The sequence below is a fragment of the Thunnus albacares genome, chromosome 23 (genome assembly GCF_914725855.1).
Source record: "Thunnus albacares chromosome 23, fThuAlb1.1, whole genome shotgun sequence".
NCBI lineage: Eukaryota > Metazoa > Chordata > Actinopteri > Scombriformes > Scombridae > Thunnus > Thunnus albacares.
In genome coordinates this window covers 19,537,255-19,559,513 of record NC_058128.1, presented here as the reverse complement: position 1 = coordinate 19,559,513, position 22,259 = coordinate 19,537,255, and the positions used below count along the sequence as shown (strand labels likewise).

At 39.2% G+C, this 22,259-nt stretch overlaps 1 protein-coding gene and 1 pseudogene across 3 annotated transcripts; both read left to right on the top strand.

The window, feature by feature from the left end:
• The first annotated feature begins 80 nt into the window (after positions 1 to 80).
• pik3cg (phosphatidylinositol-4,5-bisphosphate 3-kinase, catalytic subunit gamma) lies at positions 81 to 17,321 on the top strand. 3 transcript variants are annotated; one of them, XM_044343843.1, is made up of 24 exons: positions 81 to 953; positions 4,423 to 4,642; positions 4,768 to 4,939; positions 5,023 to 5,285; positions 6,136 to 6,222; positions 6,329 to 6,429; positions 6,530 to 6,699; positions 6,807 to 6,994; positions 7,205 to 7,312; positions 7,454 to 7,538; positions 7,623 to 8,052; positions 8,158 to 8,256; positions 8,345 to 8,480; positions 10,608 to 10,673; positions 10,899 to 11,042; positions 11,488 to 11,569; positions 12,035 to 12,138; positions 12,402 to 12,548; positions 12,636 to 12,726; positions 12,825 to 12,955; positions 13,878 to 13,989; positions 14,459 to 14,616; positions 14,974 to 15,055; positions 15,261 to 17,321. In XM_044343843.1, exons 2-24 carry the CDS (start codon positions 4,430 to 4,432, stop codon positions 15,458 to 15,460), a joined length of 3,369 nt encoding a protein of 1,122 aa, XP_044199778.1. In that variant the 5' UTR covers positions 81 to 953; positions 4,423 to 4,429; the 3' UTR covers positions 15,461 to 17,321. The 3 variants fall into 3 exon arrangements, with proteins under 3 accessions (XP_044199778.1, XP_044199779.1, XP_044199777.1); XM_044343844.1 differs by lacking the exon at positions 81 to 953 and adding an exon at positions 2,847 to 3,057 and having other exon boundaries at positions 4,427 to 4,642; XM_044343842.1 differs by lacking the exon at positions 81 to 953 and adding an exon at positions 2,847 to 3,057.
• Positions 17,322 to 20,769: 3,448 nt separating this feature from the next.
• On the top strand, positions 20,770 to 22,259 carry LOC122975647 (annotated as a pseudogene).

The following is a 22,259-nucleotide window of genomic DNA, read 5'->3' as shown; positions in this document are numbered from 1 at the left end:
CCTCATTGGTCAGTTTAGTGCAGACATGCTGCCCTCATTATCATCGCCACAACAATAAAAAACTGATGATAGACGGCTGAACCAAAAGTATCACAAGTAACAATTATGACTTGTCCGTGTCTTGTATAATCAGCTTGTGTATTTTTCAACATGACGACAGTATTTAGAAAACCAGAATAAGACAATGAGACTATACAATGGAGCACTATCCCTCTATCTCACAATGGGGAAAGATCATTAAATAGAAATTTAAAGAACAGAAATGATCATGACATAATATTTAAATGGGTTATATAACGATTGAAAGCATGTAGAGAGTATGTAATGCCACACTTGAGTATTGATGTCAAATGATAAAACAGATTGCAAACACATTCAACTACAAAAATAACGCCGTGTAGGTCTGAAAACAAGGAAAAATGTAAGTATGCTTGTTGTTAACATTTGCAGCAGAAGACAAATGGCCTTCAGCCGTCATGTGTCCAGTGCAACTAGTACAACAGGTAGTTTCAGCCAAGTGGAGAAAGATCACAAGGTCTGGGCTTCACCTGTGTTTCAGACACGCTTCTAACCATCTTATAAAAACCCCCCAGTATCTTTAAGTGCATTATTTAGTCTAATTATAGATGCTTATAAAAGCCATAATCAGAGAAAGCAAAGCCCTCTTATTTAGTCAGAGGTGGGTAGAGTAGAAAAACAAGTACGCATGTAGGAGTAAAAGTAGTCGTAATAAATAAACAGATAAATAAATAAATAAATAACAGGACAGCAGTCCTCATTAAAATGTTCTTATAATTTGAGTCAGTCACAATTTTCCCAGTTTAAGTAAACAGGACACTGGACATTACTGGTGACATGACTGCGTGTAGAATCGTGAGTCTTCACTGCCCTCCAGTGGCCACAATGAGGAACTACATCAAGGCAAGACACGTCAAGTGAGACATAATAACATGGTAAGATTTTCTGTCAGTGCTTTCAACAACAAACCAATAATAAATAATATTAATGAGAAGAGTAACATCAGAATACAGCGTTGCTGTTTCTAAGTGTGACCACTAGAGGGCCATTAACATGATCACTTTATAGTAATTTCTATCAATTTATTATTTGTTATATAATTGTCATAGTAGTTATAATTGTTGTACACACTGATATTAATAAGGATTGTACTGACATAATCATGTGGTGATCATTTCTGTTAATTCATTCCTGATCGCTTAAGTTTGGTTAATATTTTAAAAGAATGATTGTATTTTACATATTATTACTGCTATTGTATAACTATACAGTATAATCATCTCTGACCAGATATGGGCTTGCCTTGATGTAGTTCCTCACTGTGACCACTGGAGGGCAGTGAAAACGTTAATAAAAGTATTCTTAAAGCTCCCACCAGATATGTTTTAAGATATGTATGAAATACTCTGCTTAGAATAATAATTTGTGTCTGAAAAACCCTTCAGTTTTCTTGTTAAGATCCTTAAAATTACATCTACTCCCTCTCCTCCATTAAAAATCCAGAATCTATAAATATGCAAATATTTTCACTTCAGAAGTTGAACTGCTTGACGCAAGATGTCTCCTACTTCACTGTAAAGTTCATTCTCTGTGCTTGTGCACCGCAGGTTTCAACTTTCCACACCACACTTGTGTAAGTTGCATCACAAGTTGGATCACAATTGGCTCCAAACTAGTTGTGATATGGCAAATCATGCTAGTAGAAACACGCCTTAATCTCAGATGAATGTGAAAACAGCCTTCTAGTGTCAAACTCTGCACATACATCATTCTGCACAGTGAAGCTCAAACATCCAAATGTAGGAACAAGGAAAACATGTTTTTGAATGGGAGGGACTTTAAGTAATATAGATTTTACTAACACAGATGTCACTCTTGTTATTTGTGATGGTCACACCAATAGACTTATAATAAACATCGAAAAACTTGTAAATATTGATATAAAGATTGTGTTGACATTAACATTTTGTGTTAGCTATGGATTTATGTTGCTGATTTATGTAGACACAATATTTATATGAGACAAAACATCTCTGGCCTCTTTTGTTTGTTAATACCTTTTGAATTCTTCCAGTGTTCAGTATTTATGCTCCACATATCTGGAACAAACTCCCAGAAAACTGCAGGTCTGCTGCAACTCTCAGTTCTTTTCAATCAAGGCTGAAGACTTTTCTGTTTCTTGCTGCCTTTTATTAAATCAAATGTGAGGCTTTTGATTCATTTCTTGCACTGCAATGTAATTGCAATGTAAATCATGTTGAATTGCCTTGTTGTTGAAATGTGATATTCAAATAAGCATGGCTTCTATTCCCTCTTTTACATTAATTTTAAGTGATGGATAAAGACAACGAGGTAAACAAATGAATGCAGTGCTTCTGGTTTGTACTCATTCACCCTTCATAATGTTTATTGTAGTGCTGTTATGTGGAAGGATAAAGCCGGTGTTACACTGTATTTGGCGACCCATCACATTCTGTGACCTGCAGTGTTGAAAGAAGTGCTCAGATTCTTTACTTAAGTAAAAGTATCAATACCACAATGTAAAAATGTACAAATATTTAATTACAATTAAAGTCCTGCATTTAAAATCCTACTTAAATAAAAGTATATAAGTATAATCAGCTAAATTTATTTAAAGTACTTAAGTAAAAGTACTAATTTTGAAAATTAGTACTTTTACTTAGTACTTCAAGTAGGATTTTAAATGCAGGATTTCAACTTGTAATTAAGTTTTTTTACACTATGGTATTGAAAGGATCTCAGTACTTCTTCCACCACTGCAGGTCAGAGAATCTGATGGGTCACCAAATCCGGTGTAACACCCGGAAGTCCTGTCGCTTCTCCGTGTAGAACTAGAAACTTTTGCGTGCTTGACATCTTTCGTGAGTAGAGGCGCAGCAGCGTTTCCTTAATCCCGACTCTGCTCACAAGTTTAAAACTAGTATTTTCCTCTGGCTTGTGGTTTGTTCACGTAGCATAAATGCCGACACTTTCAGCCAAAACTCCGGGTTCCGTTGCCTTCTGCGTCTGCGTTCATTGGTGAGTGACAGAAACGGCCTTTCTGTTTGTCTTACAAACTTTATGCTTCCGATTATTATGGCAGCAGCACCGTTACATTCATCACTGCGACACATTTCCGCTCAGTTTGTTGTTGTTATTTTTTTTAAATGTATCTTTATTTACTTCTCGCAGGGTTGTAACTGTTCATTTCTAACAGCAGATAGATATAATATGTATACATATAACGTGTATACTGTTATACATCATGCTGTGTCGACTGAGGTTTGCTTCCTGCTTTTTAAAACTTCCTTTTGCTGATGTGAAAGAAGCAGAAGGGAAACTCCAGTTGTATCCTGTGACTTCTGACACTTCACTGAAAAAACTTAACATGGCTGTCACTAACAGCACTGCTTTAGTTCACTGTTAACAGGAAATGATAGATGTTCTGATAGGCTGCTATCACTCTAAGATGAATGGTAACACTTTCTATGACGCTCATGTGTATTATAAACATACTTATAATGCATTATGATCTGCTTATAGTACTGTATGACTACCCATAATTAACGTTATAAAGCATTTTATAATGACTTATTAGATCATAGTGTATTATAATTCCCATAGTTATAATATATAATAATCATTTTATAATGCATTATAAAGTGATTATAAGTCACTAAAAGTGTTTGCTTTAAGTAAAGTGAAAGTGTTAGGTGCTCTCATCAAGGTTGATGAATTTTAGTCAATACATCACCCCTTTAAGCTAATTCTTCATATTATAATATACAGTTGTTGTAGTTAACAATGACAAACTCTACATTTATAATATATATATAATACATTCTTAACAAAATCCAATTGGGTTTTTTTCTTTTTAACTTTCTGGGAAACAGTTTAGTTTTAGTGCTCAATTCATGTTTGCTAATAATACACAAACTGCCTCTATTATGACCATATATACAGTATCTACATCACTGTCTGTAGCTCACAGGGTCAGCATGATGCTGAGTTGAAAACACATGTTAACAAACAAGCAATTTATTCATTTGCATGAAACAAGAGTAAAATCATCTTTTCTTTTTTTACTTCTTAACTTTTTGACATCACATGCACTCATGTCCCATCTCAGCATGAAACACATCAGATTACAGAAGCAGGACTATTACTGATAGTAAAATGAATAAAGTTTATTGAGAAGATCAGAGGTCAGTGTTCGTGATAGATAAGGTAATACCTCTCTCTATCAATATATATCAATTTATTTGCATTTCTAGCTCATCTTATGTACTTAATCTTCCCTGTCGAGGTAGAGCAGGTGTACACAGGATATCATATTAATGATAAACAGCATAACAGTATCTCTTCCTACCTGTTCTTCTGTCTCTCTATCATTCCCTCCTCAAGCTAGGCGATGGACCGGCAGCAAATGCAGGTGAGCGACGAAGAGAAGGTAGTCCTGCGAGAAGAGAGTCGTCGGAGAAGAAGAAAGAAAGCCATCAGCTCGTCCTCCTGCACCTCCATGGATCAGATCACTGTTGAGTTCATCCTGCCCACCATGACGCGGGGCGGAAACAGCCCTGACACTGTGCAGCTGGATGTCGCTGGAAACTGGACGGTGGAACAGGTCGCCTAGTTTACCTATAATTATTTGTTATAATGTTGAGAAATAACATCACTCATAGTGCCTTTAAACATAAATTGTATTGATTCAGTGTGATGAATTGTGGTGTATATGTCTTGTTTCCCCAGGTGAAAGCTCAGGTGTGGCTGAAGGCGGTGACTTCAAACTTCTGTCCTGACTTCTACCAGCGCTTTTCTCCTGACCACTGCATCCTGCTCTACCAGAAGAAAGGCAACGTGTGCGAGATCTACGACAAGCACCAGGTCTTCCAGACGCTGGACTGCATTCGCTACTGGAGAGGTACCACTCGCTGTCAAAAAATACGGCACAGATATGGAGTTATTGTGTTGCGATGATATAAAACATGTCTGTTTTTTTAAAAGCCCTGAAGAAGGACGTGGGGCGGATCCAGCTGGTGCCTCGTCCGCAGCCCTCGGACGAGTCCCTGCACTACCAGCGATACCTGAACTACCTGATCGGCTATGATGTGACTGACGTCAGCAATGTGCACGACGATGAGCTGGAGTTCACCCGCAGGAAGCTGCTGACGCCCAGACGCATTGAGCTGTCTGACCGTGACCCCAAACTCTACTCCATGGACCCCTGGGTGACCCGCAAGCCGCTGCCTGAGCATCTGCTCAGCAAGGTGTGTGTTTGTGCGTTTTTGTAGGGAGATGGTGGATTTCACTTGTTAATTTAATGATGATTTCAAGAATTACCTTCTCAGTATACAGACACACATATTCTTTATGAATTTGCAATATTGTCTGAAAGTAATAGAAATCCTGAACTACCATAAGTAGCATTTTACTGACAGAAAAAAGAAACATGAACTACTATTTAAGTAAAAGAAGTGATTCCAGGGAAATGTAATAACATCCATTGCTGTCAGTAACAGATTTTCTTACACACCCATTGAGAATAAACAAAAAAATAACTCTGACATTTTTCTCTGCAAGATTAACACTTGCATATGCATCTCTGAAAATATCCAATTTCCAGCTTTGACCTGTATTTTGTCTCGATTGAGTGTTGATTGCACCAACTGCAGAAAACCCAGATATCTTATCTCAGTTTTCTTGCAAAGGATGTGATTTTATCTGAAAGCTTCATGAGTAAGTTGTAATAAATCTTGTGGGAAAATAAATTCTCTTTTTTCCTCCAAGATTCAAATCTCACCCTGCAGTTCAAACACCCATGATATCACCTTCTCACATGAAAGCCATGACAGTGTTCAGATCCCATTTCTTCACACAGTGCTGTAGAATCCAGGCTTTAACTGGAGTTGTTTTGATACAGTTTACTGTGGCAGTTATTTCTGTCATTATATTGCTTGTACTTTGTTTTATTACAGAGCAAAACTGCTTTTAAAACTAATTAAAAGCATATTTCCTCAAAGACACTTGTTCATTGACTCACAATGATTCTCACTGACTCTCATGTTTCTTTATTGTCTTTTCATTCACCTTGTTTTTCTGGATTGTTCCTCCTCTCAGGTCAGTAACAGCCACATCCTGGTGGTGATCCACATTGGCACGGCCAGCCAGACCATCAAGGTCTCCATTGACGACACGCCGGCAAAGGTAGAGACATATGGCGATAAACGCCGTTCATTACATTTACTTCTTTCTGTTCTGCCTCTTTAGCATTTACTGTAGCATCTCAGACTTTATCTCCAATCTTGCTCAGGTTTTGGCCAGCTTTTTCACCAAGACAGCAAATAAGAGAGTTCTGCTGGGCATCCCTGACGACATGTGTGAGGTGGACTTTGTGCTGCGTGTGTGTGGCAGGTATGTCAAATGCTGAAACCAACGTGCTACTTGCACATGGAGTCAGTGTGATCAAGTTTGCATTGAAAGTAAATGAATAATCTTCTGTCTTCTCTCACAGGGAGGAGTACCTGTACGGGGACAAACCACTGCAGAACTTCAACTGGATCCGTCAGTGTCTGAAGAATGGTGAGGAGATCCACCTGGTTCTGGAGAAGCAGCCTGATCCTGACCAGAATGTGGTCCAGAAGGAGGACTGGGCACAAGTGGATGACTGCACTGGAGTCGCAGGTAACAAGTTAAATCGACGAGTGTAAGTATAGTGTGTTGTTTGTGTGTGGATGTAATGAATTCAGTTTTACTGAGATGTGACCGACCTTCTCACTTCTCTTTGACAGGTACTCATGAGCAGTTGACCATCGATGAGAAGGACCATGAACGAGTGTTCACCATCTCCATGTGGGACTGCAACAGGAAGTTCAGAGTGAAGGTGTTGGGTATTGACATCCCATCCCTGCCCAAAATCCCAGAGTTTGTTGTCTTCATAGAGGCCAACATCTTCCACGGTCAGCAGCTTCTAGCCCAGGTAATCAAATCATACTGAATCATTTTCATATGAATAAAAATAATTGATAAGATTGACCAAGAACACCTGGCATTAAAAAAAAATTAAACTAGATGCAGCAAATCAGAACTGAGACCCACAGTTGCATGATGGTTTCATAACAGTTTGAGGTAGTGCGCATTCTCCAAAACACATAGACAGCAGACTTTAACACTGTCTTTACTGTTTAAGGAGAGGACGTCCTCCAAAGCCTTCAATGAAGAGGTATTGTGGAACTGCTGGTTGGAATTTAACATTAAAATCAAGGACCTGCCTAAAGGGGCACGACTCAACCTCCAGGTACACTGGGATCATTTTACAATTAAAATGGTGTAATCATATATTTATATTTGGCATATAACAGCTTTTGGAGGTAGGATAAGAGGTTCAGCATGCTCTAATGTATTAGAGATGAATAAATTCCCTATTTTTACCACCTAGGTGGTGTGCAGGAAGCAACCTCAGACACCAAACTCCAAAGTTTCTTCTTACCAGGATAACACAGCAGGAGGAGGCAGCCATGATGGTAATGTCGACTCACATTTTGTTGCCCATCATGTTGACAGTCTACAGAGTGAGGCTTATGTCTGTCTGTCTGTCCAACTTTCAGGAAAGACCAAGAATCGCCTCCTGTACTACGTAAACCTGCTGCTGATCGACCACCGCTCTCTGCTCCGCCAGGGCGAGTTCATCCTGAACATGTGGAAGATGCCAGAGAAGAGCGAGGACAGCAGCAGCAGCATCAACGCGGACAAGCTCACCTCGGCAACCAACCCGGACAAGGCCTCTTCTATGGCCATCGCCATTTTGCTGGACAAGTACTGCTACCCCGTGGTACTGCCCAAGAGCCGCGACGTGGGTCGGGATGTCGGGGCTGGGGGCGAGGAAGCTGATGGAAGGGAGCGAGGTCAGAGAGAGATGCCCAACCACCTGAAAAAACAGTTTGAAGCCATCGTGGCTACCGACCCCCTGCATCCACTAAGTCCTGAGGACAAAGAGCTGCTCTGGCACTTCAGGCATGAGTGTATGCGTGACCCAAGGTACTTATTTTATTTTATTCCAAAGAAAACTGACTGCAAAGTGTTTAGTTTTTTTCTTTAAGTTGAATATCTAACTATGTAACCAAACTGTCTTCCTGTCCTCAGGGCCTATCCAAAGCTGCTGGGCTCAGTCCGGTGGGGAAAACAGGAAGATGTTTTGGCAACACACCGTCTGTTGGAGCGCAGCAGTGCGTGGGACAGCAGGTAAAGGTGTTTTCACAGCGCTGTGTGTCTGCCCTGGCTGCAGTAAGTAGAGTGTATCATCACCTGTCGTCATGTCGTTCCTGTTCAGCGGTCTGGACGTCGGCCTGGCCATGCAGCTGCTCGACTGCCACTACTCAGACGCTCAGGTTCGCTCCATGGCTGTGAGGAAACTGGAGACGCTGGAGGATGATGATGTGCTCAGATACCTTCTGCAGCTTGTACAGGTGTGTCTTTGGCCTGATCTGATTAATGCTCACATGGTAACTATGGTACAACTTAAACACATCACTTAAAGCACAGTTTTGAAGGACTTGTACTTAACTTGAGCATCCTTATTCTCTGTTACTTCATAGATCTTCTTATCTAGATTTTAGAGGTTCATATTGAAAGCCACAGTTCTTAGTTACAGATTATGTTTTTACATACAAAACACATGATACATTGTTTCAGATAAAACTAATCAACAATATACAAAGTAGCTAAAATTGTCTTCACTTTGACCTGCTACAACATTAAATGCTGTTTAAATGTTGATGCATTAGTAATAATAAGACATATGAAAGGTGTCATTCTGTGTAATGAGTACTTTTGATACTTTAATTACATTTTGCTGGTAATACTTGAGTAAAATTATGACTACAAAAATGTTTCTAGTAACAGAGCATTTTTACATTGAAGTATTACTACTTTTACTTTGGTAAAATATATCGATATTTCTTCCACCAATGATCTGTTGGATAAAAAGTCATTGAAGTCACCTCCTCCAGGTTATGTGTTCATATGAAAGGTGTGTGTATGACGTGTGTCTACTGAACACACACTCATCAATGTCTGACTCATTCATATGATGCTGCTGTTACAGGTTAACCTCTGGTCATCACTGTTCACAGTAATTACAGTGATTATACCAAGGTATCATTGTATGTTTTTAACATTACATAATGTTACACGCAGAACATTTTGCTTACAGAAGAGAAAAATATAATCAACAACTTCAAACTGACAAGACCCCGCTTCTCCTGCTTCACCTGAGTCACAATTTCACAAGCTCATGGAAAGAGGCAGCCCAGCAGACACGCTGACTCACGCTGACTGACTCTGTGGTCAACTTTGCATGAGCGATGCGTGTTATCAGCTGAGGCCAACAAGGGGCCGTTGGGTCTGATATAGAATATACATGCGGTAGTGTTGTCACAGTATCCTGTGCCTTTTAGTGACATGTAGAGGGTTCCAATAACAGGTAGTATAGATGTCATTCTATTTTCAAAATGCTATGTGTCAAATGCGGGGTAGTCTGTTTTAGAAGCAAGTATCTGCAAACCAAACCAAAAAAAACCCCACTGTGACAACAGTTCAGACACTTTAGGTTCTGGAAACATTTTTATGGCATTTGTCATTATTTTTGAAATATCATAAAGTGACTAATTGAATCTTAAGTTGAATATATTTTTTAAAGATCTTTTGTCCATTTTTCACCTTTATTTGACAATAGAAAGTGAAAGAGAGACTCGAAACATGCAACAAAGGTCTGCCTTCGATGTTGTGTGAGTTATGAGGCTACTGGGACGCCCCTCTTATAAAGCTGAAGCTAAAATTTAAGTAATTTAATCCAAAGAGTAAATGATGGGTTAATTGATAATGATAATAATTAGTGGTTGCATCTTCAAGCTGGACATTGCCATTCAATCCCACTGTTGAGGAAACAGTTTGAATTGTCATTTCAGCCCAAACTGCACTGCTGTTGTAGTCTTTACTGCTGTGTCTACTATCTGACTGTGTGCACCTCTGACCTGTAGAACCACTCCCCTCCTCCTTCAGTTAACGTTTGAATTTCAGCCCTGTGAGAGCACAATGAGCTCTGTGTGATCATTGCATGTCAGCCTCTGCCTCCATCACACTGTAACCTCTGAACTCTGTCTGTTAAAGATACCTTGTGATCTTATAAATAGTAAACAAACATGGTTTTCTTTACATTTAGTGCATCTCACCAGAACACATTTTGTGTGACCTTGAGGGCTTAAAACATTTTGCATGCACTTTCTGCCTCACAAAACATTTACAAAACCTTTATCTCCCATATGTCAGCTTTTCTTTAAGAAAGTCTTAATTTCAGATTGACCAGCATGTGGTTTGGAGTGTATCCAGAAGGGTTTGAATGGGTCTCACGTGACAAAAGTTACAGATTTCTTTGTGTTTTTGTGTGTTGGTTTTAAAAACAGTGTATTTGCATGTGTATGCATGCACATGTGTGCACTGAAACCTGTCATTTTATATGTGAATGTGCTGCTCATTCAGAAATAAGCTACATTTCTTGGTGTGTGTGTGTGTGTGTGTGTGTGTGTCTCCTGCAGGCAGTCAAGTTTGAGCCCTATCATGACAGCGCTCTGGTCAGGTTCCTGTTGAAGAGAGCTCTGAGGGTAAGACATCTGTGTGTCTGTTTGTTCACACACTCTATGTGGTGAGTAATGAGTGTGTCTGTGTGTTCCATCAGTTTGTATTTGTTTGCAACCTCGTCCCAAAGATATGTTATTACCTGTATTTACTGTATGTAATACTAATTATTGTAATTTCTGATATCCAGTTAATTAACTCAATCTTTCCTTTTTTTTGTTTTCTTTATTTGTTTGCTTTTCTCTCCACAGAGTATGCGTATAGGTCATTTTCTCTTCTGGTTCCTGCGCAGTGAGATCGCCCAGTCCATGCATTACCAGCAGAGGTATGCTGTCCTGCTGGAGGCCTACCTCAGAGGGTGCGGTGAAGCCATGCTGCAGGACTTCAGGAAACAGGTGAGCAACAAGACGGACCTTGTACACAGCTCCTTACTCGAAAGGGTACTTGAAGATGATAAAAAAAAACTGTTAGATCAGAATAAATTCCTGACTCTTGATTATGTGGTTGACATAGTGGTTCACAGTCACAGCATGCTCAATTTGGCAATACTTAGGATTATGTAGATTCAATTATATTGGTCAACACTGGAATGAGAATGCAATACAATGGTTGGGTGATGTTGCAGTGTATGTTTATCAGAGGTTGAGGTTTTAAAGGTAAAGACAGCTTTGTATTTGTTTGTTTTGATTCCAATTCAATGCAAATTTGTGGAATTTATCTGATATGATCAGAGGAATGCGAGCCATGTGACACTTTCAGTCACCTTCTAGTCAGATGTGTAGTATGTGTGTTTGTTACCAGCTCAGTCAGTAGCTGACATGATTATCTGATGCTCTCCAGGTGGAGATGACTGAGGCTCTGCAGAAAGTCACCCGAGAGATCAAGACCATGTCTGCTGACAAGTACGATGTCACACCACAAGGTGAGAAGTTTTAAAAATGAAACCAGAAGTACCGTACACACAAAGCACAACTTGTTTATTTAACTTTACTCACAAAATCAGATATTTTTTTATTGACTGACTGAACATTTATGGATCTATTTAGGAAATCTAACAAAGAATCAGTCATTCTTCATCCACTAAAACATCCGTTATGTGCTGATTTTCACCACCACTGCCACCACAGCCTCTTTGCCAATCCTGAACAATTAGCTCTTTGTGTTGGTCTACACTCTTATCAAACTCTATAACGTGCATGTGACACTGCCTTAAATGTAGCCAGTGAAGCAAAGAAAGAAACAAGATAAAAAAAACTGAAATTCAGTAGTAGTAGTATGTGGGATTATTGTATCATCATTCTATCATGGTTTAAGAATTAAAAAACAACAACTCCAAGTACTGAAACTAAAGCTGTTTGTGTGTGTGTGTGTTGTGTGTGCTTGTCAGTGGTGTTTCAATTGCGTCAGAAGCTGGAGACTCTGCAGTCATCCGGTCTGCCAGAGAATTTCAGGGTCCCTTATGATCCTGGACTAAGAGCCGGAGCCCTGCTGGTGAGGAACACACATGCACACACACTATCTGTGGCAGGGGACAAAACCATACACACACATACTCACACCTCAATGTTTCAGAAATTCATTTTAACATCTACAGATTCCTCTAATGCCTGGCTGGTATCAGTTTCGCATGTGAAATAAACACAGAAATGAAAACAAGTGAGAAGAGTAGTCTGTAGTTAAGCTGGTGTGACTGGAATGAGTTCTGATCCCAAATGAACTGAATTTGAGAACGAACGCTGTTTGTGTACGTGCAGATAGAGCAGTGTAAAGTGATGGCATCTAAGAAAAAGCCGCTGTGGCTGCAGTTTAAAAGAGCCGACCCCACCACTCTGTCCAAAGACCCCATCGGCATCATCTTCAAGGACGGAGATGACCTCAGACAGGATATGCTCATCCTTCAGGTGAGTGACAACACAGTCTCCTCACAGGATGCTTGTTTTGTTTTCTTTTGCAAATGATTGAAGGAAGATTTATTATTTATGACTCAGATTCTGCTGATCATGGAGTCAATCTGGGAGACTGAATCCCTGGATCTCTGTCTTTTACCCTACGGCTGCATCTCCACTGGCAACCGGATAGGTCAGTTAATCAACTGGATAGATCTGAAAAACAAATGAGTCAAATATTAGAGTCATTTCTGTCAGATTTACTCCTCCTCTCTGTCTTCATCGCCACAGGTATGATTGAGATCGTGAAGGATGCTAATACCATCGCTAACATCCAGCAGAGCGTTGTGGGAAGCACCGGAGCTTTTAAAGATGAAATCCTTTATCAGTGGCTGCGAGACAAGTGTGTGAGCGAGGACAAGGTACAAGCAGCTCTGTCCATGAGATTCAGTGCACAGACTAGATAATGTGCCAATAACATGATGAAAAGTGAGAGAAATAAGTCATAAAACCACAAAATGATGATATGATATGATGGAGGTTCTGCTTATAAATGGTGTTGTTTTTGTATTTCCATCCAATTACAATCACAATCAATTACATCTTTAATATTGTGATGAATAAACATTCCTGGTTGGTCTTTAGAGCAGATCTACATTATGGATTCAGTGTGTTGATGGAGCAGTTTTGTCTCCAGCAGCTGCTCTGTTTATCAGCAGTTTGAGGAAGTAGCAGTATGACAGACAGGAAGGAAGCAATCCTGAGGGTTTTTCCCGTTACCACAGAGCTTGACTGCACTACTTTTAGCTGTGACACCTGCGTGCTTTGTTTTGGCTAACTTATTTATCTTTGAGCTTTAATTCAGGAAAAGCTTATCAGTGGCTCCACACTGAGCGTCACTGTGTTTTGCTCGGTCTTGTACATCATATTACAGTGTTCTTTTTCAGTACTTCTATGTTCTATGTACTTAAATGTTTTCAGTGCCGTCACATTTCACACATTTGCACAGCTGTTCAGTACCACAGCACCAAAACATGGTTTCATATTCTTGGCTGCACAGCAGTTCAAACCAAAAGCCTTTTGTTCTGAAGCCCACCAATTAAATCTGAAGGTTGTGGCTCAGTTATAAAGTATAAATGATAAAGTGAAACGGTCCCAAAAAACAGGAAGGTAATTGCATCTGACATGCTGGCAGGAATTAAAATGATTTTCAGTCCTGCTCTTGAGATAATCAGGTTTGGGAGGTTTGTGCATCACGGCATGTTTAAACTTTGGAAATAAGAAGAGACGAGGAGGCAGCAGTGGTTTTATTGTGTGACAAACTGGTATTGTCTCTGTTTGTAGTTCCAGCAGGCTGTAGAGAGGTTTCTGTATTCCTGCGGAGGTTACTGTGTGGCTACCTATGTCCTAGGTATCGGGGATCGCCACAACGACAACATCATGATCACTGAATCTGGTAATGACGTCTATTGTCTGATTTCTTATCTCACTGTAGAACAAGCTGGAAAAATATATGTGAAGTTGTATTAGGGGAAATGTAGCAGCCTGTATTGTTAGTGTCTTTATAAGTTGCTTAACTGTGTGTGTGTTAAGCATGTGATGGCATTGTACAAGAATTGGTTTCAAAAACATTTTTCATCTATATGGAAAAAAGTCACTACTTTTAATCTAAGCAAGCTCTAAATAGCTCTTAAAACAATAATAAATGTCATCATTTTAGTAGCCTAAAAATAATAATTGACTAACATTTTTTGCCGAAAAATCTATTTACAGACTGTAGTGAACCAAATTTTTTATCCCAATTTGAATATTAGTTCTCAAGAAATCCCAAGTTGCCTGGTCAGCTTAGAGATTAAACATGGGGTTCTGTAAAAACAAAAACATAAATGAGAAACTTTAAACTAATCTCTTGTGTGTTTCTGTAGGGAATCTTTTCCACATTGACTTTGGTCACATCTTGGGGAATTACAAGAGTTTCATGGGAATCAGTAAGGAGTGGGTTCCCTTCGTGCTGACGCCAGACTTCCTGTATGTCATGGGAACATCGGGAAAGAAAAGCAGCCCCCACTTCCAGAAGTTCCAGGTGCTGAAAATGGACTTTGTTCATGTGAATAGACTAAGAATATAACATACTGATGTGTGAAGGAAAAACACACTCATACATTCATTCACACATACAACAACACCATTTAACCCATTTTTAGACACAAAATAGGTCAGAAATCAGCTGTTAAACTCATGTGTATGGCTTTGTTTAAGGAGGAAAACAATACAGTGATGGTTACCTAGGCAGATACCAGGGTTAGCTTTATAACATGCTGGAATCAGACAGTGAACACTTTGGATTTTAAGAAAGACAAATGATCCAAATGTCTCTTTTCTCCATATGTGTTTATTTGTCTTGTGTATATATAACATTCATTCTTGCTCTCTATATCAGGATGTGTGTGTGAAAGCTTACCTCGCACTTCGGCATCACACCAACCTGCTCATCATCCTCTTCTCCATGATGTTGATGACCGGTACGCCTTCCCTCCTTTTAATACCAACACAGTAACTGCTCTGTCACTCACTAAATTCCCACATATTCTAGTGTTTTTTATTTTGCTCTGTTTCCTGCAATATGTACAATATATACAAAGAAAGTGAACAACCATTGAACATAATACAGCTTATTGAACAGTAAAACAATACATCGATACTGATAGATTTGAATTCTTTTGACAGGTATGCCCCAGCTGACCAGTAAGGAAGATATTGAGTACATCCGTGAGGCGCTGACAGTCGGCCGCAGCGAGGATGAGGCGCAGCGCCATCTACTGGACCAAATCGAGATCTGCAGGGAGAAAGGCTGGATGGTTCAGATCAACTGGTTTGTTCATCTGGTGCTGGGAATCAAACAGGGTGTGGAAAAACGGTCCACTTAGGACTCAGTGTGAGTTAGGAAAGAAAACTTTTTTCTTAAGATTTTCTTAGTTTACTTTATGTTAATAGGACATAGTTCCTGCAGAAACCTGAAAAGTCTGGAAAGCTATGGAAATTATTGCAAGGTTGTGAAAGATTTCCACCATTTTTTATTTACTCCCAGTATGAATGCAAACAGAAATTTTGTATTTTAGACTACATGGACTCTCAAATATGAAGAGATCTTTTATGAAACCTAATGAGAGCAGCTTAATCACTAAAAGGGGGCGACATGTGACTGAGTGTAAATTGCGTTTAATCATTTTAACTCTTGAAAAAGACAGAACTACATACAGTAGGATCTGCAAGAGTGACTGAAAATGACTGAAAAGGTGTAAATTAATAAACATCAGGAGGATGTGACACTGCATGTATGCAGATTTGTCACCAAGATGCTCGGTGCTGAATTAAACGTATTTATAATAAGTTTGTATGGTGAAGTTACCTGGAGCAGAAAACAGTCTCCATTGCACTGCTTAGACCAAGTCAAACATCAAACCAAACTCACACAAAATTACATTTGTAGTTAGTAGTTACATTTGAGTTTTTGCCTGCTGACAGAGTTACTTCTCGTTTTAAAAGTCTTAAAAAGTTTCACAAAATGAACATTAAATCTATAATGCAAATTGCAGGTTTGCTGACTGTGTAAGTCTTAAAACGGTCAATGATAGATTTTGGTTAAACAAGAAAACATTTGAAAATTAAAAATCTGTTTTATAAGTAGGGAATCTGATCTCTACAGTCTTTCTTGTCATCCTTTTTCAGTCTGACTACTTCCTGTTTCCCGTTCTTACGTTCAACGTCGTCTCCTGCTGAGGACATTTCCTTTATATTATTTACGTTTTAAAACATTTAATTAAATATGTAGTTAATGTCACAGTGTTTACAGAATTCATGTTGAAGTAGTGCCGCACTGTCCCTCCATCCCAAGAGGAATTGTTAGATCAGTCTGGTAAATAGTTGATGTCAGTTTTACATTTACTAAAATACTGAATATTCCGAACGTTTGGTTTTGTTGTATAATATACAAAGAATTATACAATTAGTTGGACTCTCCTGGTCAGAGATTTGACATAATGTGTTATTAATGAATTGTTCAAGATGAGAGTTTTATTATTTATACATGAAAGAAATCTTTTTATGCACAGACTGTGTGAAATTTAAATTCCAAAAACATATTTAAAAAATTGTAATTTAATTATTCAAATTAGTAACTAAAAGATGCTACAATGGCATGTTGTTGACATTCAGCACTTGCTGGTCAGTGCTGGAGTCACATCTGCCAATCAGAAGTAACCACACAGGTCAGTTCTGGCTCAGCTGGTTTGATCCAAGATAGTGGATTTTTTGTTGAATGATTTGGAACATTTCAATTACATCATCAAGACAGTGAGAGGTAAAAGCCCCAATAAATCTGCACATGGATCACTCCTTAAACATTTCCATGTGAGGTGATTACCTCTTAACATGAGTGTTTTTTTTTGTTGTTGTTGTTGTCATTTTCTTTTTTTCTTCTTTTTGGACAAATTCATATTTTAAAGCAAAGTATATTCCCATACAGCTAACTTTGACTGAAAGCCACATAATTAAGTCCTGGAATGAAAAGAAGATCAGATTTTTGTTATATTTTATGAGCACACCTTACTTCCAAGTTGGAGATAAAAGCTACAATAAGCACGAGCAATCTAAAGATCAGTATTTCCCAAATCTGATGCCAGTTCTGATAAGGGCTCCTCTCATTCACTCCTGAAAGTGAAATGAAAGGAACATGTTTGCTTTTCTATGTAACAGTATCAGAAAATTAAAGTTATGTACTATAAATACTCTTTTGTCGTTTCTCATTCACTAGTCAGACTTTCAGCTTGTTAACATTTCATGGTTCAGTTCATTTTTATTCACATTCCTCTCTCCTATATCTTCCATCAGGACTTTGTTGAAAAGTCTTCTGAACTTAATTCTGCATCTCTTCATCTCCAAAACATTATAAAAAGCATTATTCTGAACATGAGCCAGACCCAATTTGAAATGTTTGCGTTATCAGCTGTGATAATTAACTTTGACCACAAGATGGAGCCCTGCAACAAGCTTTTTCCTAGATTTACAAGTTTTGAGACAGACACCATATCAAGCAGTCTCATCTTCCCCTTTTCTCCCCACTTTCTTTCTCCCTCCCTCATTTTCCCTTATTTCTCCCATAATTCCTGTCTCTTTTCCTGTCAGTTTCCTTTTCCATCTCTTCCCCTCTCCAGCTCTGTCTAAATCATTGCTATGACAGCTTCAACAGAAAAGTATGAGTGGGTGTGAGGGGACTAGATGAAGAATGGGGCCTTTTCTTGACAGTCTTTTATGGCTGTATATGTTTTGATGTACAGAGTGTTGAACATCTAAATGGATTAGTCAGATAAGCCTCCTCATTCCTCACCGCTTAAGCCTCTTGCTATAAGCTTTTTAGCATGTCTATGAAATGTATGGAGGCTGAAATGATGAAGGTGATCATTGAATAGAGTGAAATGTGAATGGACTTGCAGAACCTTTGTTCCGCTTGTTTGCCATTTCTCTTTAGCATTCATATTGTTGGAGATGCGTTTGTGTTTATGTGCCATGTCTCTGAGTGCCAGCTGAAAAAATGATGTATCTTCAAGGAATCAGATTTTTTCTGAAAAATGAAGGCAGCTTTATTTTCTCCATTAATGAAATTACATGGCTTGATTTGATTTTGCACCCACTGAACTTAGGGCTGTGCAAACTGTTACAAAATGTATTAAAATATTAATTAATTGAACAAAATTACATATTAGTATTTCCATACAACAGGATATGCATGCAAATGATGTATACTATCCCTATCTATTCTCTCTCTCACTCTATCTACAGACAGACCCTGTACAACTAAATTAAATCCTGCCATGAAGTTAAAAAGCACTTCAAAATATGCTACTACAGTTTAAATACTGGCAGAAAAGGGATTCTGGCAGTTTTACATTGAAGTCACTGATGCCAGTACTAGTGCTAATGTACAGTGTCTTTAAATATGAAAATAGGTATCCTTTGCAACCATGTGCAGTGTTTTGTTCAGAGTTTTCTTCTTGCCAGGATGAAAAATCATGTCCTGAGTCTGAATTGTAGCCTACATTGCAATGGAAGTAACCCATTTGCAATTAGCGATAATTAAGCGAGAGTGTAACCCTCAGCTAATTTTATCTTAACTAAGAGACAAATACAGATGGATAACAATTGAAAGTATGACAGTTAGACAGTTATAAGGGAAAAAAACAACATAAGGTGTTAGGCCTCCAGGACAGCTCAGTGCGCCTTAGCATTGATTCTCAAAGTCTCTGAACTACTGGAGGGATCAACAGTGTTTTTCCGAAAGATATTGCCTCTTGATGATGGTGGTGGAGAGGACTAACATGTCGCTCCAAAATCTCCCATGGGTGTTTAATTGGTTTCACAACGGGTTATTATAAAGGCCAGCACATGATTTACATGATTTTCATACTAATTAAACCTTTCAGTGAGCCCTCATGTTTCATATGGAAGCATTTGCGTTTGTTTTGTTTTTCCACTCATTTATTCAGATTTTACCATGCTGGCGTAACTCTAGACATGCAAATGTTGATATTTCAGTCTAGTTGAAATATCTCAACAACTACTGAGATTGCTGTAAAATTTTGCACAGACGTTTAGACATCCAGTCTACAGACTTTTGCAATCACCTGACTTTACCTCTAGAGCCACCAGCAGCTTGACATTTTTGGCTTTTAGTGAAATGTTTGATCCTAGCTATTGGATGGATTACATGAAATTTTGGGACAGATGTCACAGTGTCCTGAGGATGAATCCTAATGATTCTAGTGATTTCATGATGTTTTGCCTTGGAGCCACCAGCAAGGTCAAACTTTTTTACTCAACCAGTGAAATATCTCAAAATTTACTTTGTGGATTGACACAGTTTTGTACAGACATTCATGGTTCCCAGATGATGTATCCTAACACATCATGTGACTCCTCCAGCGCCACCAGCAGGTTGGCATTTGTGTTTTTAAGTGAAATGTCTTAACAATATTGGATGGATTTCCATGACATTTGGTCCACATATTCATGTCTCCCTCAGAGTGCATTGTAATGATTTTGGTGATCCCTCAACTTCTGATCTTCCATCATCACGTTTGTCCAATACTTTGGTTTATAACCAAAGTACCTGTAAAACTTCAATCGGCCTCAGCTTTACTATGTATTCAGTTCTAATAGGCAAATGTTAGCATGTTAACACAGTAAACTAAGATGGTGAATATGGTAATAGTTATACCTGCTTAACAACAGCATGTTAGCATTGTCACTGTGAGCATGTTAGCATCTTGACGTAAGCATTTAGCTCAAAGCATGGCTGTTATGACAAGTTATTAACAAAACAACTTGGAATTTATTAAGATTCTTTATGAATTAAAATCTGTAAATGTCATTTTTTGCCAACAAATTACATTTTTTCAAGTGGCTGAAATAGCATTTGTAGCATGCTGCTAAAATGCTGCTGGCAATGTAAATTGCAGTGCAGGTTATAATGGGTTGCTACATAGGATATAAGACATTTTTATAACAAAAGCAGTTTTTGGAGGATATACGTTAATCTATCTTTTTGAAGTAGTGACAAATTTTTTCCAACACACATGTGAACTGTAGCTTTTATGGAATAACTTCCTCTGCTCGTGTATGAGGTTGATGTGGAGGAATCTGGAGTGAACTGGAACGTCAAGAATCGATTCACTCTCTCTCTCCATTATCTCTAGTTCTTCTCCAGGAAGACATGAACCAGATCAGACGACGGGGGAAATTACTGTGATGTGAATGAGCTGTGGGACTCACTAATCAGTGACGTAATGAGCATGGACCCACCGATTGACTGAATTGTCTGTGAAGATTCTCAGTCATCCAGGTCATGGTTATCTGAGGAGGGTTGAATCCAGGGCAACTGGACTTGGTTGTAGATACTTGAAGACCTTTTGCCTCTCATCCAAGGGGCTTCTTCATTTCTAAGTGACCGGTGGGGACTCTCAGATATTTTACGTCTGTGGGGTCGTTATTAAGGTCATTGATACCACTTGGTTCATTAGTCCTTCTGGCTGTTGTAACAACAGTCGTTAGAGTCGTTGGAGTCACCTGAGGTCAAGTGTAAAGGACAGTTGTTGGAGTTGTCACATGAGGCCAAATGTGAATGATTGTTCTGTTTCTTGGGAAGGGATGAAAGGACAGCTTTGTAGGTGGAGGATGAGTGATGTCGCATATTCAAAATTCCAGGGAAATGTGTGAACAAGATTCGAGGATTGAAACTAGCCTCAGATGAAACCATGGTCTCATATGATGTGACCTCATTGTTTACATGTATCTCAACAATGGAAGTGGTTGAAACTGTAAGGAAACAACTGCTACATGACAACACCCTTAACAATAGAACCAGCCTCAGCCCTGCTGGACCTCTGTATGAACATCACCTATTTCCAGTACAACAGGGATTTTACAGACAAAAGCATGGCTGTGCAATGGGCTCACCAGTATCTTTCATTTATGGCCAACCTCTACATGGAAGAAGTAGAAAGCAGAGCATTGAACTCCTTCAGAGGAACAGCACTGAGCCACGGGTTTAGATATGTGGACAACACATGGGTCAAAATTAAAACCCAGGAAGTGCAAGCCTTAACAGAGCACAATAACTCAGTGGACAGTAACATCAAGTTCACACGAGAGGATGTCAGGAACAACAGATTGGCCTTTTTGGACTGTGCTGCACACATTGATGAGGACAGGAGCCTCCACATTGGAGTGTACAGGAAACCCACTCACAGAGACCAATGCTTACTCTTTGACTCTCACCACCCACTGGAGCATTAGCTAGGAGTTATCACGACCCTGCACCACCAAGCTGATAATGTACCAACAATTGCCCAGGCCCAAGAGAGGAGCACAAATACCTGAAGGATGCACTTAAAGCTTGGGGATACCCTAACTGGACCTTTGTGAACACAGCAACAAGATCCAGGAAGAACAACAACCCTGTGGGTGGTAAAGAAAAGGACGATAAACACAACAACATCATCATTCCATATGTGTCTGGAGTATCTGAGGAACTCCGGAAGATTTACAGCAAACACACAAGCATCCCTGTGTTTTTCATACTCAGCAACACACTAAGACAGAATCTGGTCCACCTGAAAGACCGGACACCCAAACACAAGAAAAGTAGTGTATACAGTCCAATGCAGTGAGGAATGCACAGACTTGTACATCGGGGAAACTAAACAACCATTAAACAAACACATTGCTCAACACAGGAGGGCCAACTCCTCAGGTCAAGACTCAGCAGTTTACCTACACCTGAAAGATGAGGGACACCCTTTCAAGGACAACAACGTACATATTTTGGATATGGAGAACAGATGGTTTGAAAGAAGAGTGAAGGTGGCTATCTACGTCAAAGTAGAAAAACCATCCCTCACCAGAAAAGGTCTATGACACCACTTATCCCCCACCTACAAAGCTGTCCTTTCAACCCTTCCCAGGAGACTTAACCATTCACATTTGGCCTCGTGACAACTCCAAAAACTGTCATTTACACATGGCCTCAGGTGACTCCAATGACTAACAATTGTCGTTACAACAGCCAGGAGCACTAACAAACTAAGTGGTATCAATGACCTTGACAATGACCTCACAGAGGTTAAATACCTGAGACTCCCCACCAGTCATTTAGAACTGAAGAAGCCCTTT